General features: G+C 40.1%; 1 protein-coding gene across 2 annotated transcripts in view; it reads right to left on the bottom strand.

Annotated features, from left to right (window-relative positions):
• Positions 1-14,463, bottom strand: part of LOC102778858 (plexin-A1-like) — a 304,340-nt gene that overhangs the window by 104,415 nt on the left and 185,462 nt on the right. For both annotated transcript variants that reach the window (XM_006785272.3, XM_006785273.3), the window contains exon 10: positions 6,577-6,777. In XM_006785272.3, coding sequence (XP_006785335.2) covers positions 6,577-6,777 — 201 coding nt within the window. The remainder of the gene's footprint in view (positions 1-6,576; positions 6,778-14,463) is intronic.

Here is a 14,463-nt window from a genome sequence, read left to right as displayed (position 1 = left end):
ACATGTATATGTGAGTGTGTTCATATATATATATATACATACACACACACACACACACACACACACACACACACACACATATATATATATATATATATATATATGTGTGTGTGTGTGTGTGTGTGTGTGTGTGTGTGTGTGTGTGTGTGTGCGCGCGCGCATATATATATGAGGTACTGTACATATATTGAGGTTAAAATAGCAATATTACCAATATAAAATCAAGTTTGTATCCGTACAGTGAATTGTTTAGTTGTCATCTTTATTTAAAAAGTATTTCTCCTCAAAACACAAGACATTGTGCATTTTTTCTTTATCAAGGTGTTTTTATGTAGCCAAACTAAGCTTTTTAGGCATACTCGGGCAACAAACAATATGTTGTTTAATTTATTTTGTAGCAACATAATAAGTGGGAGGAACTGCCAACTAGATGAATATTTTCTCTGCTTGGAACATTAGCTTTTACAATAAAAACAATATTACTAAGCACAGAATCATAGTAATGTCCTGCTGTCAGCTGTTATAGCCTGGAGTTTACAATACTTATTGTAGGATCCTGAGGGGTGCATATCAAGGAGGTTTGTGGGGGCTGAGTAGCCAGTCCCATGGAGCTGTGTTTTTCAGTTAAACTGCACCGTTTGTTTAATCACACGGTGCTTTACTCTTAGTTAAGCATGGACAATTGGGTGTTTTAATGTTAGATTATTTTACCTGTGACAACATGGGTGCAGTAGGTTTACAGATTGTTGGTTTACTCATTACTGAAGTGGAGGTTTTACACAAAGCCCTGCCATCTTGCTGAACTTTGTGTAACTCTCCTCTTTATTGTTTTCATTCAAGTTGAAAGTCAGAAATGATCCAATTTGTTTTTCACTGCATCCAGCACAATAACTTGAGCTGCAACTGCCAATTATGGATCTCACTTAATGTTATGTGAAAATTAAGAAGTTAAATAGGTGTTTGTTAAATTTGAAACTTTTGTTAGTGAAGTAGATCTAACTCCAAAAAAATAATCAGAAAAACATTAAAAATAAAACTTTACTTGCATTTCTTTTTACTGAACCCCAAAGTGGTTTAAAATAATATAGAGATCTAAATAACAATATATAATCTGCAAAAATGAACAAACTAAGTAAGCAGTAGGTTAATTACATACAAATACTTTATTTTGGAGTACTTTATACTTATCAATTTTAAATAGGAGGTAGTTTTTAAAAATCTTTTATTATATTCCATATACATATATGCATGTATATTCTTACTTAAAACATAGCATGTATTGTTATTGATTAGACCAGGCACTACTTGTCGAAAAATTGACTACTTTATATAAAGCAATAAGTACTACGGTAATATGGAGTGATATAATGGTATTAGCAATCATGGGACAATTTTTCTGATATAGGACTTTTATTTTTGATTTAAGCATATTTTACTATTTTACCTGTGTGAGATATTCAGCACAAGTTTTTAGGTTGAAACGGTTTATTTCCATACTGCAGTATCACTACTACTAAAACACCTACTCTGCCACTCCTTACAGTCCTCTGTGAACGAAGGACACACCCATTACTTTTCCAAAATGTGATTAGCTTAGCAAATTAGTTGCATTTCAAAAATATTTTTATGATACACCACTGCAGGATGAAATCATTACACTACATTGCACTGCAAAGGTATTAGCTGTGCACTCTATAACAGGTTTGTGAAAGTTAGGAAAAGTCTCCCCCTCTCTTACAGCTAGCCCAATTTGTGGACCGTGAACATTCAGTTGAACACAGTCTGTCATCCTCCCAAAATTTACTGTGCTGCTCAGAACTGTGCCAGATGCATATACTTATAGCAGGAAGATAATACACACAGCTATACACACACAACATTTGATAGCCTACGTGTGTCAGTGTAATAAATCATGTAAAGCAGGTTGCTGGTTGTTGCTGATGCTACAGTCTCTGTCTGCTCCACATGATTAGGAAGAGGATCATGTGGAGAATCTCCATATGTCTGCTTCACGTTAGGCTTGCAAACCCCTGGGGAGGCTCTGTGTGTGCATGCGTGGGTTTGTGTGTGTGTGTGTTTGCCCATGAACAAACCAGTAGGTATCCCCGCAGCCTGCATGCGTTGCACCTGTGTGCGAATGTGCACGCCACCATGTGTTTTCCTGTGAATATTTCAATGTGCACCAACGCATACTGCAGGTCCCTCATGTATTTGAGTATGCAAGTTCAATGTTTCAGTGTTTGGTGTGGGGCTAAATAATGCACAAAGAGACAGTAAGATTGAATGGATGAGTGTACATCTACTGCTGGCTAATTTTCTCTGTGATTTATTACCCTCTACTATCCCAGTCACAGCCAGCTGTGATACATATACACAAAATCCCTACAGAGAATACTGGAGACAATGCTAGCCGGAGTTCAGGTTCTCAATCACAGATAGATTTTCTGTTTGGTGATTCTCTCTATTTATGTTTCCATTCTCATTTTTTTCTATGCAAAAAAATATCACAGTAAAGCAAACCCCACACACATTTACACCTGGAACAAAGACAACACTTGTGTGTTTAAAAGTTATTAATCTCATGAAAGTTGTACCACGACATATTTCATTATTAAAATATATCAAATGACTTTATGTGTTGTGAAGGAAAAGCCACAGATCTCCCCAGTTATGTGCACTTTAGCTGAGCCTTTTTACTGTCTTTCAGCATGTTGTTTTAGTTCTACGCTTCTGTTTTGGTTCAGCCCCTGTGCATTAATCAGCTGTACCTTTAGTAATGAGATGGCTTGCCACTGGTGCAGTACCCTGAAACTCCTCGGTCACACAAGAAAAACAGGATAGCAACTTCTTTGCGACTAAGAAAAATCAGTGATTGCCATGCTGGTACTGCCATTGTAACACTAACAGAGGGTATTGGCACTGCTTTTGCTTTGCAATTGTAATTGCAGTTTGTAAATGTGAATATCATTGTAGAACAACTGATCAATTCAATCTACGCTCACATGGGAATAGACTGGATTTTGCAAAGCTATTCTAGCCTTAAAACAACTCAGAGCTCTTTCTATCTTAAATCTGGAGCTACAGTCAACTTCAAATCAATAACTAACCTAACATGCATGTCTTTGGACTGTAGGAGGAAGCCGGAGAAAACCCAGCGGGCAACTGGAGAACAAAAGGATCAGGAAGACTGAAGGCTGTCCTTTATCCCTATATCTAAGAGTGTAAGCATGCAGATATTTTACTAAGGCTATATATAGTTTGCTATACCAGTTTTGCAATGACTTATTTTGTCAAAGTGAGTTTGTGACGTTTAAACTGCCACAGCTCCTTAAACAGTTAACACAGCTGTGTGAGTACAGTACTGTTGAGCTGAATAGATATGTCTGAAAACCAGCCCTGCATGGCTGAACAACTTTGTAACCAATCCCTATTGTCCCAGATGTCCTTCCACCTTCTGCTGTTCTAGTTACTCTCAGCAGTTTCACTTTTTCACGCCTCATGATTTCCTTTTCTTTCAGAATTACTTTCTCAAACATGCACATCTTTTATATTCCAAATACATCCTGTCTCCATCTGTTTCTCCCTCATTTGTTTGTTTCCCTTTAGTCTGCGTGCTGAGCTTAGTCCTCCGTCTCTCTTTATTCTTCTCGCTCCCCTCTTTTCACTTCCTCCATCAAACTCTTTGTTGCATCGTCATTGTCTCCCCCTAATTCCCTCACCTCCTCTTTGGCTCCCTCATTCTTTGTCTTTTTGCTTCCTTCTTTTTCCGTTTGCCGGGCCGGCGCATGTGTGTTTGAGTGTGTGCGTATGTTTGTGTCCGTCAGTCTACCGCACCACTGCAATTCATCATCATTTTATCTACAGCTCCCTTAATTGGATCCTATCACAGTCCCACCTGACGAGCAGAGAGGCGGGGGGGAGGTGGAGAAATGGAGGATTCCTCACTAGGCGCACACACACACACACACACACACACACACACACACACACACACACACACACACACAGTTCGGCCTCCTATGTCTAGCTTCATCAACAGCTGCAAAGTTGTGTTGAGACCTGTATTTTCCTATGCTTCCTGACTCTTGCAGAGATAACATTGCGATTTTTACAACACATTAAAGTGCACCGAGGAGTGAAAAAATAAATGCATGTGGATAAGCGTTACTTGTTTGTATGTTCGCGTGTGTGTGTGTATATCCATGTGGTTTTGCCAGTGAATCATAGTTTTGCTGAGGAAGGTCTCTGTCCTCCAGAATCAGCAACTCTCAGCAGCAGCAGTAGTGGTGTAGTAATGAATGTATCCGAGTCTATCAAACACTAGGGATGCAAACTGCTATTTCCCGGAGTAAGTGCTGGTTTCAGAGGTGTGGGAGGCTTTCAGAACACAGAGTGAACAGAAAAACCATAAGAGATATCCATCCTATTTGAACAACAAAGAGCAGCGATGTTTATTAGAGCTAAAAATGTGAAAATAGTGGGGTCAAAAGTTGAAGAGTGTACCAGGCAATTACCCAAGTACTAACCAAGTAATAGCTCGGTACATTAGGTAAAGGTAATATTAGACTGAAATTTATGTACAAATGGCCAGTAACACACGGTGATAACAGGGAAACAAATTTAAAAATACTAATAAGGCAAACCTGTTTAGCAACAGGATGTTACACACTAACCAGCCAAGTAATTTCATGGTGACAGCAGATAAACTCAAACATCAAAAGTCATAATCGTTATGTGAGAATACTTAAACGTTTGAAAATATATGAAGTACAAGGCCTGATTACATGTTTATATATGCTAAATACTTACTAATTTAATAACCATGAAACAGGCTGCAAACAATCTGTATCCACTGCATTTGATAGAAATATTATGTTCAATAAAAAAGGTAATGTAAAATGTATTTGGTGCTGTGTAAAAGTCTTGAGCCATGCCTCATTTCCTTTTCTTCCTTGGAGCCAGACTTTGTTTTGATCAATAGTTCTCCAGATTCTCTGAAGGTCCTTTGAAGGTTTTCTTTGGACACTGCCTGCTTTTTCTTTCATTTTCTTCAGTTTCTTTCTTTTGTTTTCTTTAATCACAGAACTGAACTGAAAATGAGTGGCAACAGATTTTCTAGTGAATCCCAAAATAAACGGAGGAGTTCAGGACAGAGGTACAACAGTGAGCATCTACAGGCATCTGTAAAGCACAGTAAAAGCTCTGTCCTGGTTTGTGATGCATTTCAGTTGTTGGTGTTGGGAATTTTTTTTAAATGATGGAGTTACGAATGCTGATTTTGATACCAACCAAATGTCTGGCTTAGCTACCCTAGCTCGATGTTGAATCTTGTATCATTAATCCTCTGAAAACAAATTACTGCTGTAAAAAGATATTATTTTACTTTTTATTTTTCATTAATATATTGATGACAGAATTTTGTGGGGTAATATTTATTATTTAGCTGAACATGAAAAGTAAAAATAATCACCATTATACATATAACACATTTTTAGATAGAAATGTCTTATAATGTCAACAACAGAAGTCTCAACTCATTCCAAGAAATGTAAAAGTAATTTCAAAATGAATTTGAATCCAAAAGAAAGCTTCTGACATTGACCAGGTCATTTAAATATTCAAGCAGACACACAGCAATTAGTATTTTTGCTCATGCTCTATTCAATAGGCTTTCAACTATCGGGTCGCCGAGGACAAATCTGCCAGAAACCAGTAATAACGACTCAAAAAGCAAAATCTAAAAGAACCTCACTTGCATGAAGCAATTATAGAGACACAAGTGACTATATAAGCGCAAATTACCTTTCCACAGCACAAAAGAACTGTAGGAGGCATCATTACGATCTGCAAATCAACTTCAATACTATACCCCAGAACTATTTTTTGTGTCACCATCCAACATCAGAGGCAGACCGATTTCCAGGATCACAGCACTGAAGCTCAATCTCTTCCCTTTGTGGAGAGAAAGTGGGCGACGCTGTATAGTTCAAAAACAGCAAGCGGCCGCAAATCAGCGTCGCGTTTCGAGCCCAGTGGCGATGGAGAAGTCGGCAAATGACCCGCAGCCGCTGACAAGTGTGTGACAGGCTGAAAAAAAGGCAGCCCCGCAAAGCTGCCAGCGCCGCACGCCCGCTCCTGCTGCCTTTTTAACGGAGAGGACTCGCTATTGGACCTATCAGCGTGAGTGAGTGCCGCGGCGTGCTCTTTGCATGTTAATCATATGTCTCGTTAAGTTAAGTCATAATTGGTGTCGTTAAAAACGCCTCCCCTCTGCCTGCTGCCCTGATTGGAGCCCGGGAAATTAACAGCACCGGAGCGGTCGCTCCCCTTTTAGTGCTGACAGTTTGACTGAAGGCTAAGAGGCTGGAGTGAGGAGTGGGAATGAAGAGAGAGTGGTTTTTGCGACAGTCAGTCCCTGTGGCCATATGCCTCAGTTCAGCTCTCTGCTCTACCAGTCTATTACTGCCAGTCTTCCTGCCCCACATCGCTGGTTTACAGCAGCACGGACTGTCCAGAAATGAGTGTTGGGAAACTTCGCCTCCCCACATGCGAATGTACGTGTGCTCCAATGCTTACCGTGGTCTTCTGACACTGTATGCTCGTGCTGTTAAACCTCAGAGCCGGGACGCTGTGCGTGTTGCCCTGGATGTGAAAGATGCACTCGTAATTTCTCTGTCCAGACTGAGGCTGGGGCAGGTTCTGGGCCAGCAGGGTGATCGGCCTCATAACTCCAGCAGGGATGTAGATCTGGGTGGAGGGCAGGATCTGAGGGCATTCCTGGAGGTGAGGAAAAAAGGAGTTACAAAGACAATAATAAGCAGAGAATGTGACAGAACATTTTAGTTAAATTGCAGATCTGGGCAAAACACATTGCTGCTGCACAGATCCAGAGAAAAAAAAAGCTGTTAAGTAATGGCAAAAAACTCCCCAAAAACGACATACTGAACATGATCCACAATATGGAAAATTACTCTTTATTGCAATCAAAACTATGAATTAGAAATGGCATCAGGATCTGTCACAACTCCCTGATGACCGTAATTATGAAACCTTTTCTTTTTCTCCCTAAGAGCACCCAACCCCGTTAGACACGATTCCACATGCAGCCCGGCCTCCTTTGTTCTCACTGAAAATTCACCAGCCTAAAATCTCCACTTACAAATTAGCAACACTCCTGAGGATCCCCCTCCTCCTCCCACCACCACCACCACCACACCATTTATGAAACACGGAATATTGAACGTAGCAGTTACTTGTCATAAAGAGTACCATTTTGGAACCAACCCCCTTCCCCATATTAATGAGGCTTTTATGGATGTTAGGCATGTGTTTTTGCCGGAAAAAGAATCCACCAAAGGATATTCTAAATCTTTCTGCGTGGACAAAATTTAGAGCCGGAGGCAGCGTCTCCCAGGAACACGGACATTACTAATTCCACCATGCTGCACTGTAAAACACACTAAGGTCTAACAGATTACAGAGGGGACATGACTGTGAGGCTGTATGTATGTGTTTCAATTAGTTTTTATCGGTTTGAGTTTAAATGAGATCCAGTTATGTCGTCATATCCAAATTTGAGGACCGGTGCCACTTCATTTGCTTCTAAGCCACGTGCTCCATCACTAGGACACTTTCCTACCCGATGAAAACGCTAAAAACGCTAAAGTGATTCAACTATAATATACCGTTCTAACATGCTGAAAAAGCTCTGACTTGTTAAGACACTGTGTGCAGTGTGAAAGGCTAAAAAAGTGCTTTTGCAAAATCATAAAGTCTGTAATTACATTTAAAGTACTTATACCTTCTAATGTGTTCGGTATTCATCCGGCGATGGGGGTAAACAATAATAAAGCCATCCAAAAACCCAACTACAATGTCTAAATGAAATTTTATTCCAGTTTAAGCGCCATCGAGCGAGCTATAATTTTCCTATTAGGATGGCAAACGTTTATATGTGCGCTGATAAATCAGTGGGAGCTGCATGCTATTTTAAACCGGGGATGAATAGTCGAAGTGAAAGCACACTGGCAGCCTCAATGTCTGTAGAGTAATCTCAGTATGAGTTTGCTCTGTGCTGGGGCACTGTCTAATGGAACACCAGTAATGACTTGCAGATTGGCCTGGGAACGGCAGAGAGGATGCTGAAAGAGGAGAGAAATTTGGACATAATGGCACCAAGAGACTCTTCAGCTCCCTTCACAAAAATATGGCGCACACTCAAAGCCAGAGGTGACTCGCGCCAACTCCATACGGGCTTGTGCTGAGTGAATCTACAGCGCATTCATCGCACATGTAGTTCAGAATTCTATGGCCTGAGTCCAAAGAGTGGATAAAACACTCAGAAGCGAACAAGAAAGCTGAACGATGCAGAAAAGAAGATGACAAGAAACGAGGAAAGCATAAAGTAATTATGACCCGCTGTACTGCTTCCCAGTGTAACTCTGAAAGGCATTATGTTGTGTCGTTAATAACGCTCTTAAAGCTGCCGTAAAATTTATTTTGCAGTGAATGAAATGACTAGGTGTTATTGGGAACGTCACGCACAGCAAGAAAGTGTGTTTACATTCAAAAGCGCTGAGCTTTTAGCGGGCTGGAGCTAATTGTTTTGGTTTTTCTCCCGTACTGTAAATGACTTTCTAATCAAAGTCATCTTCAGTGACTGAAAAATGAAGCCACCACAGAAGTGCCAAAAACTGCAGTTCTTTTAGACTGGCTCTAAAGGTTAGTCACACAAACACATGTCAACATTTCCAACACTGTTTTTACAACTAAGTTCCCCACTCATCACAACTGAACTAGGAGATTGTGGTGACCATGGTGCTCCTTTCAGATGGTATTAGGGCTTTTTGCACACTCTATCATCTAAATATTTACTTAAAGAAAAATGTCACCCGGTAAACTCAAGGTTGTTATCTTATACATCTTTCTCAAACTACAGCAAGTAGCCATTTTAAGCAAAATCTCTATTATCTGTGTCTGCTACATGTTCTTACTGGAGATCATTTACACTTACTGGCCACAATATTAGGTACACTTATTCAACTACTTCTTGGAGATATCTTATCAGCCTATCACATGGCAGCAACATTTAGGAATGGAGACATGGTCAAGACTACCTGCTGATTGGCAGAATGAGGAAGAAAGGCGATTTAAAGGTGATTTAAATGACTTTGGTTGTTGGCTGGTCTGAGTATTTCAGAAACTGGGATTTACCTGTGCAATCATCTCTAGGGTTTACAGAGAATGAACCGAAAATATAACAATATCTGGCAGCAGTTCTCTCGGCAAAAAAATCCTCGAGTCCAAACGAGACTTGAACAAAAAGAAAGGTAACATGACTCAAAGAACCACTTGTTGCAACCAAGGTATGTAGAAGAGTGTCTCTGAAAACACAGCACATTTGACATTAAAGCAGGTGGGCTATAGCAAGGGAACACCATATGGTGCCACACGTATCAGGTAAGAACAGGAAACTTAGGGATGAGCTCACCGGAACTTAACAATAAACAGTTGTTATTTTCTACTACGATTTTTGGATGGCAGCGTGACAATTTGTTGTAAGTAACATGAAATCATGGATCCATCCTGCCTTGGATCGGTAGTTCAGTTGCTGGTGCTGGTATAATGGAGTCAGGGGATGCAAAGGGGCACATTGTGGGTCCCTTTAGTACCAAGAGACCATGACTTAAACATTAAAGTCTATCTGTTTAATGGATAGTATCCATAGTTTTCAGTCATGTGACTGACTCCCTACCCAAGGGGCAAAACATCACTCCGTAATGGCCAATAGTGGGCAGTTGGTAGAACTGCAAGACGAGAAACTATGAATTTTGTTGACTTGTGAGTCATATTCTGCCCTGACAGCTTTATTGAAATCCCTAAAACTGGTGACGTCTTTCCCAAAGCTCCGGTTCAGACAGCTACGTATCTCGTAGAGAACTCCTCACCATACACGGCTACATGACAGATACATTTGATCTGGATGGGTAAATAACGCCGCCATGTGGGAGGCAAAGAACAAGAAATTGTTCATCGTTAAAGCAAACGCAAGTGTTACATAGCTAGATTACACAAACTACCACACGTAAATGTTAAGTTTTGTTGACTGGGACATTTAGAGTGTAGAGCCATAAAAGCTCCGGTAGCATTAATTTGTCACATTGTCTTGTGATAACAGTAAAGTTGACCAAGTATTTTTCCAATGTCAGAATAAATGAGCCACCACTGACAGCCTGGGTTGCTGTGGAGAAACAGGGACTGGTGTGATTTGGTCTGTAAGGCAAGGTTCGAAGAATTGTGCTCACAGTTTGGTGCCATACTCTACAGCCTTCTGGCAGCTGTAAATAAATGTTGATTAGTGCATCGTGCACAGTAACTATCTGGCATTTTAACTATCTGTTAAATTTGAAGATCTTCAAATGATGGCTGGAGAGCAAAGGACTGCAGTACTGTTTTTGCCCACTGGGTGGCCGTGTCCCAGGAGTTCAGATGTCATGTGTAAAGCATGAATTGCTGCTGACCATTTGTGGTCCTTTTATGGCCACAGTATCCCCATCTTGGTGTGGCTGGTTCAAACAGGATATACTACTTAAAGCCTGGCAGGAGACGGGGACGAACAGGTTTTTTTCCCCCTCCAGACAGGGAACATTTGGAAAGAAATCAGAAAGGGAGAAGACAGAGAATCTGCTATGGAGCCCAGTAAAGCAGGCTGTCATTTAGTCAGGCTGACAGTTGTAATTTTAAGCATTCATACATAGTGACTGGCTGCTAATGAACTCCTGCTCAAATCTAATAAAACTTAAAAAGAGAAAAAGGAAGTAGTGTATTTTGGGGTTGGACTAGATGAAACAAGAGTCATTGTCATCATCATAAGGATCACAATCAGGCATCTGTTCCAATCTTTACAAACACACACATACCCACACACACAAATGCATGCCACTTCACATCTGTGCCTCCCTGCTGCCCTCACTGGTCCCTATTGCTTCAGCAACACACACACACACACACACACACACACACACACACACACACACGCACACACACAGACAAACTCTCTCTCTTGAGGTCTGTTCCTTATTGCTGATGCACCAGAGTCAGACTAAAAAGCACATTTCTCTGAGGAACAGATACGCACACACATCCCTCAGCAAACATACAAAGGCATTCCCCACATAGGGTCTACATATAGAATACAAAGACGCACAATTGCACAAACCAAAAAAGAAAAAAAAGAGAGGGAAACACGCACAAAGGAGGGCGGGAATGAACAAAAGATTGGAGAGCAGAGGATTGTGGGAGCTGTTTCATTAGGAGTGGTGACAGGTGTCAGAGCTGAGTCTGCATCAGATAGCGGAGCGGTTCTACACAATGAGACACAACAATCTCTCTACCTGGGGGATTCCTCTAATCCCTCTCCTTCTCTCCTCTCTTTTCTTTCTTCCTGTCGCTCACACTTGATCTTTAGGTTCTCTGTAGCGCTCTCTCTCCCTTTGTTGCTTTGTTTCTCAGCCTTTGATTGTGTTGCTGGCGAAACGGTTGAACTGTACATCCATCAGGCAATCTTTATTTAAACCAATCACAAATGCAATTTTCAGACAAAAATTGGAGGCATAAATGGATCAGAAAACTAGGCCTAACAGCCTATAATAGGTGCTGCAAACAGACTGGAAAGTATCAGTAAATTAAGCTTTAGACGGCAGTAATTTACTATTAACAAGCATTGAAGTTTAGATCAGTAGTTTGCGCGATAAAAACAATTACTTCAGGAATTATACGCAACCTATCATAGCCAGTGTCGAGGTTGTTAATCAGAAAAAGTAAATTATCAAGTAAGACACTATGATACTTTATTACCAGTCAGCAACAAAAGTTTCATGCTACAGTTCTACACTGACACAAATGTGCTACTCTAATGTGGACCAGCACAGCAGCACAAAGAGCGCAACGCGGGAAACGGTTACAGGTGCAGGCTGCGACACTGCAACCCCAACTGCTCATCACTGTGGTTGTTGCCTCTTACATTGTTTCTGGCCTCATTTTCACCCCACGTTGGTGTCCTTTTATACCCAACAAATAACAAAATGAAAGTGATGTTCATGTCACCACTCATCTAAAGTTGCAGATCGATGTGCTACGTGTCTGAAAAATGGTTGGCTGATTGCTGTGCAGGAAATAGGCACGTTTGATGATTTTTTTCCATCCTCCCATCAGCACTACAGAGAAATCGAACGTGATTTACAATAATGGGTCACTTTGGGACACTCAGCACTGATAAAACACAACAACAGCTATATATATTCTGAGGACAATTATACACCTAAAATTTTAGACAATACAATGTGCAACTGTTACTTCCCCCAGTTTGCATGCGTGCTATCAAACACGAAAACTCAGAAAAGTTTTGAATGAATTCTGATAAAACCTTGCAGGGGTGTAGAGTGAGCTCATCTTAACAATCTATTAAAAATTTGGCTTACATCCACCGAGGTCTTCAAAGTCAACTTACTGATTTAAGGGTTGAAAATTGACTAAAAGCCTTAACATAAAAACTATGATTCTCACAAGTGTGGTGCGTGTTGTCAATATCATCTCACATTTGACCTCTGACCTCAAATAAGGTCAAACAGTCAAATAAGATGAATTTTATCTTTACAACTGTGGTTTAAATTCTACTACCTTTGGTTGTATTGGCAACATTTCAGAAATGATACCGGCATGTGGGGATTCTCAATATCACGTCATAGCTTATATCCAAATATCATGTCACATTTGACCTTTGACCTCACTTTTACATTTAACACAAGTCTTTCCTTCAAGTTGACCCCAAAGTGCATGATCAGTGTTGTCAATTAAAATTGACAAATAACAAAAGCCTTCACTTTCCATGTGCTTTTACTGTATGTAAATATGTTTGAAAAGAACAAAGAAAATAAAATGAATATATACAAAATACAAAACTGTTCCCTTAACAGTAAATGCTGCCCAGAGACTGAGCTGCCTTGGCAGAGGTTTGCACTGTGTCAGAGGTTCTTGTTCCTAAGAATTTCTAAATAATATCATGATTTAGTTATTAAAGTTCATTACTGATCAGTGATTCAGTCCTCATTCCTAAATATTGCTGTTATTATTGCTTTGGCGTTGGTTCCATGATGCACGTGGAGCAGCAAGAGTCAAACAGTCTCATTCACACAAGCAGCCGGCATCTTTTTCTAAACCCTAAGCAACTTATTTTGCCTAAATCTGACTGGATGGTGAAAGATGAAAGGACAAGGACAAACCATGTTCACAGTCTGATGGACACACCAATCACCTGTGTCCATATACGCTCTTTAAAACAGCTTTTACACATGCGTCTTATCGGGGCTATGATAAACTAGTTCATAACCATTTACACTTTTTTTTCTATAAACAGTTTCATCTTTACATCTTTACACCCCAATAAATGATAAACCTAATTAAACAAAGCCAATTAGACAAGCTTTATTAATTAACTGTTGACTCTAAAACTATTAAGCAAAGTTTAATCAACTACCAAGTTACAATTTATTAATAATCCTTATTAAAAAGTGTTACTAAACTAGATCTTTTTTACACGTAATGCACACTAAGAACAAGAAACAGATGAACACTGTAAAAAGTAATGTGAAGTACTTACTAGACGATTATTACATGTTAATAATGTTAATATAATGGGCTAAAAAAGCATTACAATAACCATCAGTGTAGTGTTGATGGATACTTGAAAGGATCAAGAAAATAAATAATGATTTAAAAAAACATGAATGAAAATGTCAAATATTTAACACTTAAAGAAAGTGTTATTATTTTTTTAGAATATTCATAAAACTGCGTATCAGTACTAAAAAAAACAACTAGAGAAATGCCTTGTTGAGATCCAAATTTACTGCACCGAAAGCCGGAGAAGAACGGTGATGCAAAGGACGAGCAGTGATAAACCACTGGATGAGAAAGGGTGAGGGAGGTGAAGTTAAAAGGAAGGAGGGGAGGAGATATGGAGGCGAGACGAGGTCTTGGGAGCCATACACTTGTTTATTAAAGTGGGAGATGAGAGTCAAGGAGGTCAAGTTCCCAGCAGAGTGAGGCAGGGGAGGAGCTCTGCAACATGGGAGTTGTACACAGCGCTTATATCTTTCCAAACTAATTCCCAGACTGGTAATACAGACACACAGAGACACAGGCTGCGTTACATCTAGATGAATATGCACTAAATACACACATACACACACATTTATCATCTCACTCACTCTCTCACACGCACAAACTGATCCAAAGCTAAATCTTGCCCTCTGGCTCTGTTCAGTAAGCTACTGCTTCGGCCTGTGGAGTGTTTTACAGTAGCCTTGGGGCCAAATACACAGATACTGTGATCAAAGGTGGGAAGGTAAGCCTTCAGAAAGAAATTAATCTGAGTTCCTCTTCCATATCAACAGTGTGAAATCT

The sequence above is a fragment of the Neolamprologus brichardi genome, chromosome 20, assembly GCF_056152115.1.
Source record: "Neolamprologus brichardi isolate AB-2024 chromosome 20, ASM5615211v1, whole genome shotgun sequence".
Taxonomy (NCBI): Eukaryota; Metazoa; Chordata; class Actinopteri; order Cichliformes; family Cichlidae; genus Neolamprologus; species Neolamprologus brichardi.
The sequence above is the reverse complement of the archived record's forward strand: the minus strand, read 5'-3'. Positions and strand labels throughout refer to the sequence as shown.